The sequence below is a fragment of the Carassius auratus genome, chromosome 45 (genome assembly GCF_003368295.1).
Source record: "Carassius auratus strain Wakin chromosome 45, ASM336829v1, whole genome shotgun sequence".
Taxonomy (NCBI): Eukaryota; Metazoa; Chordata; class Actinopteri; order Cypriniformes; family Cyprinidae; genus Carassius; species Carassius auratus.
Genome location: NC_039287.1, coordinates 13,093,985 through 13,106,501, shown reverse-complemented (window position 1 = coordinate 13,106,501; position 12,517 = coordinate 13,093,985). Strand labels below are relative to the sequence as shown.

Below are 12,517 nucleotides of genomic sequence, written 5' to 3'. Positions count from 1 at the left end.
AAAATGAAGGCAAGTGACCCATTAAAAGTGTTCAAAATTATTCAATTCCTCGTTAACATTGCCATCACGCTGCATTTTTCACGTTCAGCTTTTAATTGATTTCGCTTTTCAGATGTGTTTGTTGCTGTTGCGGCAGCTATTTGCACTTTCTTTTATGCATATTAATTTAAGATTACTATAATTTGTGGTTTGCTTGCCATTTCTGAAACGACGTTCAATATTTAAGTTTATTCAGCCTTCATTTCAAATAAACAAAATGTGATTAATGCCTGGGATTCTTAGATAATAACTATTATTAGTAATAACTACTATAAGATATTTTTTTTTATTTTTTATTTTTTGTGGAGAGTGCAGTGTGATTGTGAAATGGTTCATACAGTAGAGAAATTGCAAAATCCGGAGTCCATCAAAAGCACATGCTGACGCATGCAAGGGGGCGCTCTAACATAAGAAACAAATTCAGACGTTCTCAGTCTATTCCTGTACATACTTTATTATAGCCTACTTTTAAATAAAAAAGTAGTTAAACCACTCGTTAAACATTATGGGTATTGCATATGTGAAATTTGTGGAAAACACCCTCAAAGATACAATTGCCAATATAGCCTACCTCTTCTCCTATAAGGCAAACCAGACTGCAGATAATGGATCTTTATGAATTAGGACTCTGTGTGTCCCAGCACACGGCGAGTGAAGCCCCGGGGCAGGCTTGCCCCCCTCTAGACCTTTCAGTTCGTCCTGCAGTGGGTCCAGAGGAGCCCGCCTTGCAGCTCACCCTCATAGAGAAACATCTCCAGTTGCTCAGCACAATCATTTCCACATGTTCGTGCCGCGCGGCCGAGCAAAAGAACAGAGTCCCTTGTTCTGGAAACAAAAGACTCTAATCTCTGAGACTAAAACTGAAGCTTTCAGAAACAGCGCGGATACCTTGATCTGTGCTTTAGTTTACAACCATTAACATGCCTTGAAGTCAGCAAAATAGTGGCAACCAATCACTCAATTATGAGATTCTAAAAGCTTTCTGCATTAAAGGTATTTCAATTTAAGAAGCAGACCTGTCAAATATATACCAAACAGACGTAGCCTGTTTGATAAAGAGAATATTTTGAATGACGGCATATGATCAGCTCAGCTGCCTCAAAAAGTTCCGTAAAAAGTTGCTGAACAGTTTAAAACCAAGCACTTTTCAACAACCGTGAAGAAAACTAAAAAAATTCGACAATTTCCCAATTTTTCCGATTGTGCTGTTATTTAGTAAAATACGTATTAATTGCAAACTGTATTTATTTATTTATATATATATTTTTCCCATAAAATTAGTTCTTAAACTACAAAACAAACAATACATGAATCTGTACTAAAAGAAAAAAAAAGATAACGTTAAATATTCCGCATTCAGCGACGTGTTTGTGACTGTTTATTCGGAAATCAATTTATTTCAGTTTTAAAGAATGTCCATTAGGCTATGGGACGAATGCGCGAGCAGGAGCGAGAATCTGTCTCAGCTACAGGACCACAGCACTTTAGTCTAAATCCTCTCGGTAGCCTAGTCTGACGACAAGATGAATAAATACTTTTCTCAGGAACATCCAGTGAGCATCTGACTGATGTTGCGGTTTTTACTTTTAATGTCTGAAGGAAAAAAAAATCAGTGTGAGTTTTAAGCCCAGTCAAGTTTTAGAGAGAGATAACCACATGGTGGCGTATATGTCCATCGATGGGACAGCCTGCATCATTCTCTCCCCTTATTGCAGTCCAAGCCTATCAAAAGAGAGAGAGAGAGAGAGAGAGAGAGAGAGAGAGAGAGAGAGAGAGAGAGAGAGAGAGAGAGAGAGAGAGAGAGAGAGAGAGAGATTTAGAGAGAAAGAGTGTGAGAGAGAATTAAAGCCCCCTGGGAGTAATTCAGAAGTACAAACTACATCAAAACAAATGGATTTAACTTTATTAGATCTATAACGACTTATAAAGAAAGGTTGCAATAACAACAAAGACAATAACAAAAAAAAAAATCTGCTTTTGCTATGTTACTATATTGTCAACTGATTTAACACCGTAATCAGCAGTAAATAAGTCTCCAGTCTCCTTAAGGTAAATTTGACATTAATTCTCAGTCCTAGAAACATGAAAAAAACCCGTGAAAATATGCAAAGCATTCCAACTCCAAAAGAAAAAGCTTTGTCTGCTATCTGTGTATGGTCACACACGCGCTGTCCAGCGTGCTGAAGCTCGCCTTTTGTCTATATCAGCTATATATTTGTGGGCGTGTGGCCGGGCTGAAGCACTACTGCTCTGCGCGGAGGAAAACTTTATAATGAATGATGGTTAACCTTGAACGCAAACACCGAGTCAGCATAGGAGATTTGCACATTAGGGTGTAAATTGTTAAATTAAACATTTAGGACATTCTTTTTTAGTAGGCTTTGATTGCCTAGAGATCTGAAATGTCAAAGAAAAAGTGAAACAATAATTTAACCTTTAAAAAAATAAATCTGTATGGCTCAATTGTTGGGTGATGAAAACAGTCCTGTTATTTACTGTCATTATAGGTAAATAAAAGTAACCCCCTTGTTTTTGTCCAGATTGTCATGTAGGTAAAATAACTGCAAACGCAGGGTAAGAGTTGTGGAAGACTGTAAGCGTAAATTACAATATTTTCCACCCTAATATTGTGGGGTAGAACTCCAGATCCTCTTACATCATGAAAGTGACTATGTATTGACTTATTGTATTGTACTGACTAATTACAAACAATTACTTTATGGAGGCCTAACTAAGTGGCAAATATACGCAAAAATATATTCTTCATGTCTGTATGATTTTTAGTATGAAATTCAGGCTGAATTGAAAGTCATAATTTGGTCTTTTCCTGATTTACCAAGTCTCTACACTCGAAGTCAGTAAAAATAGGGCACAATGTTCATTAAACAATTTTCCCTGTTAATTTTTCACACATGGTATCAGTATGTTGAATTATTATGCAATGTTTAAAAAATATTGTTCATTAAGGTTTAGTGGTATGGCCTGTTAGTACCTCAAAGAGAAATGTACTTGTTAAAAATAAACTCATTTTCCAATTCCAGAAGCTGAGGACTGCTGCTTATGCAGTTTGGCTTCTCTTGTATTTGTCCTTGACCAAAGACTTAAAATAATTCAGTCTGTGTGCATTGAATTTATTTAATACATGAGTTTCACAATTTGTGTTGAATTACTCAAATAAATGAACTTTTCCTCGACATTCTAATATATTGAGAAGCACCTGTGTCTAAGACTTTAAAATGTTTCATTGGTAAAGTCTATACAAGACCACTTATACCATGATTCTCCTTATTTCCACCTGAATGAGCTGGCCAAAGTAATGAATAATATTCTGTCTTCTAACATTGTGTGATGGATATAATATAATCATATATTATCTATTCAAAGCTGACCTCTTTTTACAACGGCTATACATTCTAATCCAGCAAAGCCACTAAGCACACTTGATAATATAGTGGGCACGCTCAGGAAAGCAACAATGGGACACCTTAAAAAGGAGCTGACACGTCTCAGAAAGGGCCCATTCTAGAGAGCCCGACAAAAGCGCTCGGGACATATTGTTTGATGACCGAGTTCCCACTAAATTAAGTCACCATGGACAGCACTGATTGGACACGTGTCCAGAATTCCCAGTTCCATCATCTTTAAAAACTATCTTGTTTGGACTGAAAGCCCAAAGATGTTCTCGGGCTCAAGAGTTCACGTTAGCTGCGTTTTTCAGCATTTCACTATGCAGTGTAAACTATTAAAAAGGCGGTTTCAAAACAGGTTTCGGAGGCATTCATTGCCCGAGTGCCCCACTTCTCTCAAGGCGAAAGCAGCTGCAAGTGCTTAAAAGGGGCTTCTATTAATTGCTCTTTGTCATGCGTAATTGTCCATTTTGCGACAGTGCATAATCTTTTAAAAGCTGAGCTGTACCGTTTCCATTTTTTTTAAAGCATCGGATTCTCTAATATATCTTGTACTCAATGCACCACCCGTCCAAGTCATTTAACCATGCACATGCCATAACACTGACAGAAAGCTTGCATTACCTTGGCTCACATCCTAAATGTGAAGTTTAATAAAAACTTTTCTGAACAAAGTAACTGCCTACCTAAATTAATATTATATATATGTATGTAAAACGACTTAGTTTTTTCTTTTTAGGTTTGTTAAAGTGCCATTTCAACGTTTTCAAGTTCAAAACACAAAATTGATATTAATAAAGTGACAAGTTACAGCCTACGGGGTCAAACGTGTCATGTCTGAAAAACGGGAGTCAGTTCTGAAACGGTTGAAAACTCTTTTGTCAGAAGATCTTTCTCTCTCACACCTGCGAGGGGTAAAGTCTAATTCGATTAATAAGAAATTCAATATATATTCATTAGGTGGCTTCCCTCGATAATATATGATCGCGAAGCGAGACGTGAAAGGAGGCCATTTATTCCCCCTCTGAAAGGACCTGCGTGGGACCAAAGTTTCACCTGCTTCCCCACTCAATTAGGAATGTATCGCAAACTCTGACGGAACACGAGTTAAATTAAGCGTTCGCTAATTTCCTATCACCCCTCCTACGTGATCCCTCAATTTTCAGCATGCCCCCTCAATTTGGCCCAAGTTGAAAGGTTCAAATAGTGCCTAATGAAACAGTGACTAAATCGTTTTCTCGCGCGCGGAGGAACCCTGTAGACGTCCCGTGAAAGGCCTTGAGCTCGCCGCCGTCGGGGGTCCGCCGGCTAAATGCGAGTTCCTGGCAGGACAATCTAACCTGTCAAAGCCTTTGGCGTAGCTTTTTTTTCCTGCGCTCGTATTGAAGGAATTGCTACATAAGCAACCAACGTGGGACAAAAACTGCAATTAAACTGCTTTCGGATTAACTTAACAGGGGGGCAACTTTCTCTTGAAAAGCGCACACAGAATAGGGTCGATGTATAATTGACTATAACCTGGCTCGTGAGATACAAATTCTCTGCTAAGCCTTTTGTGGCCTATATGCAGTAGGGAATATATGAGAAGAACACTGGAAAATAAATGAAAATGCATTTATGTTTAAATGATACTTAAACATCAAGTGAACCCCAGTTCGCAAAAGGTTTAGCAATTAAATAATACATTTTCATAAACAACTGTATGTAGGCTAAATAATACGTTGCAAAAATAGCGTTACACTTCAGGAGACTTTTAAAGGAGTTCATCGTGTTCTCTTTGAAAAGTAGGTCATTTCTTATTGCTTTTTGCGCATTTAAAACTATTTGTCACGTGTTAATAACAAATGCAGAACTTAAGTTTGTCTCCCAAAGTTCTATGTAACAAACAAACATAAATAAATGAATAAAAGTTAAACTGGAGTTTATTTCACACTTGAGTAGGCACGGTTGCCTCAAATTCTCCATCCTAATGGCCGCATGAATTTTTAAGTACGTTTTTTTTCATTTTTGTAATATTTAAAAAGGTGCCTTGTTCCAGTAGGATAATTAATACATTTCAGAACTCATGAGTGTAGTTACAGAAGTAATTTTATTTAAATAAATACAAATATACACATTTTCTTTAATAAAATTCAGGTGAAAAAAACCCCCACAGTTTCTCAGTAGTCTAGGACAGGTTGGATTAACAGTCTGTATATTTACAATATCACACAGGGAATGTTTTTATCTTCTCTATATATCCAACATGTATTTTTCAAAGAACAGGGATGACAGCATGGATTATCCGTGGTCGTTTCAAAAACGTTTGAACTTAAACTGGTATTTATTTGCATCACTGAACTATTATTTCACATTTGTTGTACAGATAAAACAAATAACTGACTTGAGTGTCAGGGTGAAACAATATTTGAGAGGAAAGAGGGAGGAATTAACCCTTCGGGTTATGGAAATGGAAGACGGTGTCCAATAAATTCAGTCGTTTTAATGTACCATGCAAGTTACCAAACTTAAGTCTATGATGTTCCAGGCGCCCCTAGATAGGTGAAGTCTCCTTCTCCTCTGTTGCTGACACAGGTGACAGAGATTCTTCATCTTCTGAGCGCGGATAATGTGAGTGGCTGCCTGAGCATTTGCATCCTGCGTGCGCGCTCCTTTGCGTACCTTTGCCTTCTTTCTTGTGTTTAACTCGGCGGTTTTGGAACCATATTTTCACCTGTTTCTCCGATAGATTTAAATAAGTGGCTATTTCGATCCTGCGTAAGCGGGAGAGGTACATGTTAGATGAGAATTCGCGCTCCAATTCAAGCAGCTGAGTGCTGGTGAAGGCAGTGCGCATCCGTTTGCCGTTCTGTATGTGGCTGTTTTCAGACACACCTATAGGAGAAAAGAAACTCTTAAAATCACGCCAATTACAATCAATTTTTGCAAAATAATTCAACGAATGCATAACAAATCATTCTATGTATTTGAAATGTAAATGTGCAATATATGGTCAACACGGTTCATTAAAAGTTAGTCAGTACAAAATAAAACAAAAGGGTAAAATGCGTAAAGACCTTGGAATTCTATTTATTGTTTCCCTGTCAAATAGTCAAGCGTCTCATGATAAGGAGTAACAGGTGTATAGCATGCGCGCGCGCGCACTCACTCACCTATAGACAGACAGTGATACCTCCGAGGGTCAGTGACGCTGTAGCTTGTGGGCGTGCAGACAGGCGCGTGTCCGTGTCCAGGGTGCGCTAACGCGGGGCTCTGTTGGTGTGCTACCCTGTGACAGAAAGCCGCGTCACTGGCGGAGAAGCCCTGTCCCTTCAGCAGTGGGATTCCGCCGCGGGGAGAGTGGATATGCGAGGTTACGCACAGCGGACAAACACAGAAGGTCCCGGTCTTCCGGGACGGGCAAACGGTCGCAGTGACGCTCATCACTCCAGGAGAGTGCATGCCAATGGGGATGAGAAAGTCTTGTCCCGTGTGCTCGCTCAGAGCCGGGCGAGCGGGATCCTTGATAATCAAAGAGTCTACGTAGAAAGACCTCGACATGATTGCTTCTGTCTGCGATGCTGATGGTGTCAGTGATACCACACTGGTGGCGATGCTCCAAGGACTTGCGCAGCGCACAGTGGTCTTAACACTGTTCCTAAAGCCCTCGGGAGCTGGCTTATGTTTGATAGTTCAACAAAAGGGACCCCGGAGAGGGCCGGCCCTAACGTCACCCACGTGCGCTCACGGCCTAGGGGCTTTAGAACCTCTGGTGTCCCGAGACACGTGATGCCCACGAGAGCCTCCAATCAAATCTTTGCCCATACAGTGTTGTTAGCTCGCGGGTATACCCTTCCACGACAGGCAAAGTGGCACAACAGCTCTGGCAATTGCGCCTACTGCGATATCAACAATTATCCCTTTAATCCTGGTCTAATATACTGCATTATTATTTAGATTTTCAGATGATGTTGAAGGAAGGCAGGCCTATATTTCTCACATAAACTGAGCTTACATTGTCTTTGTGTCTACATTAAAATAACTTTCTCTATATGACATGGCAAATTACACCTCAGTATACAAATAACTCGAGATCATTGGCCAAAAGCCATGTTAGTCCGTCATGGTTCTCTTATAATATATTATTATGTATATACTAATAGTATTCTTACTGACCTAACCTTTAATTTAATAGTTTACCAAAACAATATGATGCATAAACATTTCCCCCATCTATTTAACTTTTTTATGAGAAATTATAGACTGTTTAACAAAAGAAAACACTGCATACCAATGATGAAATATAATGAACATCTAGGATATACGGTTAGAATATGATTCTATAAACAAACTTCTTGCGAAATGTCGTTTATGATAAAAAACACTTTCTTCAAAAACGAAAAGCAACTGAATCTCTGCGGATACTCAGCCGCATGTTATATAATTTTGGTTCGCGTCTGTTTGGAAAGATCCCGGGTCGGCAATTAAAGATTTATGAATCTCAGTGGAGTCTGGGCAATTGCAGTTTGATAGAGATTAGGATTCAATTAGAAAGTGTTTATTGTGGAGGTTTTGCAGCGGATAAATAGCCAGCTATTTCAGAAATGCGTTAATCCCTCACCTTGTGATAATAATTAGCTGGTTTGATCTCTCGGCGGGTCAGCAGCGGGCTGAGCTTCAACTTTCATCTGCGCGCGAACGCCTCTTGCCTCCAGACACAGGTTAAGTCTCCCCAAAACGGCAGGTCTGGCATTATTCTACCCCCTTCTCTGTCGGGAGAGACTTAACCTCGTCAAGTCTTGTCTGAAGGTTACAGTAAAAGTAATCCTGTCAGTCTATAAGAGCTATATTGCCCGTGGATGCTGGCTGCAATTATCTCAGCTCACACAATTACAGGCCTGACACCTGAGCTCTTGCAAAACACAGTAAAATGACCTCTCATTAGGGGCGGCTTTTATGGAGGTTAAGAAAAAAAATTAAAGTCTACTAATGATGACTGAGGGCAAAGTTCAAGTGCCGTAATGACGATTTCATATCAGCATTTAGAGCTAATATCACCAAGAGAAGATGCTACCGGGTGCTTTGCATTCATGTGCATTTAATTGCTGAAATCAACAGCAAGTTTGATTCTTAAACGAGGTAGAATATGACTTTAAAGTGGGCTGAATAGTGGAGGCGAAAAAAACAAACACATCTGTCATTGTGGCTGTAATTTTTGTAATGGAGGAAACACGGCGTATAGACATGAGAGAAGAGTGAGAGAGAGAGAGAGACAGATATAAATGACAACCCATGCGGAATGATTTGCGGCGCGCGCCCATCCGTCCAGTCTCCAATATTATTTTTTTTCCATCCATAATTCTTCACGATAAAATTTCATTGTCTATTAAGTAATCCCACAAATGAGAGCCTTTATGAGTCTGTAATGAGCTCTAATTGCCACGAATAGCCGGGCCACGTGGAAGGATTTAAGTCTTAAGCCGTCGGGTACTGTGCACAGAGTGTTACCTAGCCATTACTTTCATAATTCAAGGGGAAAATTAGCCCATTTATGAAAGGAAAAAAATCCTTTGATTTCTTTCATTCTGCTCTGGATAACAGGAATAAATCTTTGTCTGCTTGGCTTAAGACGAAGACGAAGTCCCTATTTCCAAGAGAAGCGATTGTGATTGAATAACGCAAATATTGCAGATAAAATGTTGTAAAGACTCCAATCGATATTCTGACCCCTTTCAGTTGTAATTTATAGTGTTGGCCAATTAGGCCCTGAATGAAGCCTGATGGGCATAACTGTAAGTTACAGTTTACTCAAGTTTTAAGTAAAAATACTGCGCAAGTCTTCGTTAAGCTATAAATACCACATCGTGTCTGGTATTTGGAACCAAGCCAAGTGATATAGTAAAGAACATCTAAATATGTTTTTTTCAGTATTAATAATAAAATATGGTCTTCGACCTTTTATTTTATATTTTTATCTGGCTATTTTACTTTTTATTTTAGATAGCCTACTATTCTCTGTGCTACCGCAAAGGCCACCTGGGGTAAATGGCCCACTGGATGTAATTTTCTGCCAAAGCACTGAAACCTAAAACTACACAACTTTTCATAAACACCTATAATACTTCTACAAACTGTTTTGTAAGCGGATGTGAATGGATTTGTTGTGACCGTTGTGCAAAGATAATGCATTATAATGGATTTAAATTCAAGTATCATAGGCGCGTGCAGTTTCATAGTTAGTTCATAAGTCAACTACAGGGAGAAACTATTTCTACACACACGCGCGTGCGCGTTATTATTAGCTAACTATTAATGAATTATATTTACATCAAATAGGCTACGTGAGTAGTATTTCTAATGTGGTGTGTTAAAAATGAACACAGTTGTCAACATGGTGGCGAAATCTCTCACCTTCAGTCCCGTGCAATAATGCGCTATAAGCGGTCCATAACTGCCGTATTGCATAAGTGTCATTAATTTGTGTCAACGCCTCCTCACAAAAGTTGCATTGTGGCACAAGGGGCCAGCCTGCGGCCCATCCCGACTGATACAGTGGGTGATTCCCCCCATTCCCAGTAACTAAGCAACACACGGTGAATACTGAAAACTGAAAAGAAACACTCGGGTTTTCAATATAGTCTTCAATAGCAAGGGGAAAATGAACAATGATCCCGCAGACAACATAATGCGGCGCAGTGACTTTTCATTGCCAATTATCTCCTTCATCTGAATAGCAGCTGCAGGGCCTGCTCTTCATTTCATCGTTTTGGTGGCTGAGTGGGGGGCTTAAATTCAATTGCCTGTGTGTGTGTCAAAATCTAATTTATGTCTTAATGACGGATACGATTTTTATGAAAAGGAGTCGGAGCCACACACATATAGGAATTTCTACAGCAAACTGCAACTGGTGCTTATTCTCAACGTTTTTCTTCGCGAATAAATGACAAGATATATTTATCAAGATTTCTCAATAAACATAGGTTACAAAGAATGGGTGAGACTGTAAGATAAGCAGTGGTGGACAGTAACGGAGTAGCTTTACTTCGTTACTGTACTTAAGTAAATTTTTCAAGTTGGCCTATCTGTACTTTACTGTAGTAGTTTTATTTTGTGTAACTTTTACTTTTACTTCACTACATTCCAAAGCACAAGATCGTACTTTTAACTTCACTACATTTCATAAAACATATCGTTACTCCCTATAATATATCACGTGCTCCGACAAGCAGAAGCGGTGTCTGATTCATAATGAACGAACTGAGTCTTGTCAAAATATACTTTTAAATTGGATCGCGAATCGCACCAAACGATTCGTTTACGAATTAGAATTATCCGATTGCAGCTGTTCTGGAGTCGACCACTCACTGATTCAAATGAACCGTTTAGTGCGAGTCAGTAAGAACCGGGAGATCTTGTGAGCGCGCGTGCATCTGATGTTGCTAAAGTAAGTTATTAATGTCTAAATTTTGGATTAATTATTGTAACTGAAAATCATATTTATGTCAAAATTGTCAGTTGTTTGGGAACTAAATCCGCTGTAAAGAGTGATCTGTTTAAGCTCACTGAAATGCTCGAGTGCAGACGATGCAGACACATCAATCAGCGTCTCTGTGTTTTAGGTAAAAAAATTAATAATAAATAAAAACACCATTAAACTAACACAGATTAATATAAAATAAAAAATGCATTTTCAAATTCCCCGCTGCCGTAATATTAACAGTTTTATTAAAATGCTACCATGTCCTATGTGACGTCTGTTTTTATATTGTTTATCAACAGTAACGTTATACATATGTATATTGTTTGGATTAACTAGACGAGTAGATAGACATGAATATTTATTCATAACCCTACTGAAAATAAGTAAATATTGTTAGCTGATGCTAACTGTCTAACAAGCTTGCCGGTGCTAAATTGAGGTAATTTTTATAAATAATGTCCACATATTTTTATTCAACCAACTATATATATATATTATAGATTACATCTAGGGACAAATGAAAGGATGTGATGTTCAGAACATGGTAACTACAGTAATTATCAAACAGGGGAAGAGATGCAGCCCATTTGGCCAGGGGTGTTTTTACACCACAGACAAGATTTGATAAGGAAAAATTCATTATGAAAATATAATTATATTTTCTTTAAAAATGTTCTTCCTAACTTCAGGCCTTATTATCATGCCATATATAACTGTGATGTTCTGTAAAACAAAACTTTAAAATACTTTGTTCTTACTGGGGAAAATCAGATGGTCATCTCTGTTTTCTCTCATGTACATCACAGTGTGCTTCACAGTTAACATCACTCTCATCAGTGTAGTCCATATCAACAACAAAAATATATCTTGACTCCATATAGTGATTATTTTGGAAAAAATCCCAGGTATTTTGAGCAGTATTATAAAAAAAAAAAAAAAAGTGCTAATATAAAATTAAATTAAGTAGCCTATATCAAATCACAAACATCTATTTTTCAGTACTTTTTTACTTAAGTACATAAAAAATTGAGTACTTTTGTAATTTCACTTGAGTAAAATGGAAAAAGGAGTAATTTTTCTTTTACTGGAGTAATATTTTACTATACGTATCTGTACTTTTACTCAAGTACTTGATTTGTGTACTTCGTCCACCACTGAAGATAAGCCACATAAACAGCGCGCAATTAGAGGCAAGAAAACAAGACAAATGCCGACAGATTCGGTGATGCTGAACTCAGTGTCACCCACAGAACCTCATTAAAAATCCTCTCTCTCATCACCTTATTAGAGCACACAACTCTTCTAATAGCCAACAGTTCCTTCCGAACGACTAGACAAACATTCATGACTAAACCACAACAGGCGAGACGCAGAACCAAATAGCCATTAGGCCGATTGCGTTTCGCTTGACATGATGAAATAAAATGTAGAAAATATGTAAAGGTCTTAATCAAAGGGCCATAGAGAGCTTCAGATTTACATCCAAACCACTCTTTTAAAATATATATATACTTGGGAAGTCCGGTGCTGTAAATTAGCCACAATGGATATTTACTGGTCCGAGATAAATAAGACCATATTATAACAATCAAATGTATTCCATATATATATA

At 38.3% G+C, this 12,517-nt stretch overlaps 1 protein-coding gene across 1 annotated transcript; it reads right to left on the bottom strand.

Annotated features, from left to right (window-relative positions):
- Positions 1-5,523: 5,523 nt before the first annotated feature.
- LOC113062753 (GS homeobox 2-like) lies at positions 5,524-7,329 on the bottom strand. Its single transcript, XM_026232710.1, has 2 exons — positions 6,599-7,329; positions 5,524-6,320 (listed from the first exon to the last, which is right to left on the bottom strand). Exons 1-2 carry the CDS (start codon positions 6,984-6,986, stop codon positions 5,980-5,982), a joined length of 729 nt encoding a protein of 242 aa, XP_026088495.1. The 5' UTR covers positions 6,987-7,329; the 3' UTR covers positions 5,524-5,979.
- Between the last annotated feature and the right edge of the window lie 5,188 nt (positions 7,330-12,517).

Coding starts and splice junctions, on each gene's coding strand:
- LOC113062753 (XM_026232710.1), bottom strand. CDS start 6,986: ATGTCGAGGTCTTTCTACGTAGACTCTTTGATTATCAAGGATCCCGCT. Junction 6,321..6,598: donor GTATCACTGTCTGTCTATAG/GTGAGTGAGTGC, acceptor TTTCTCCTATAG/GTGTGTCTGAAAACAGCCAC.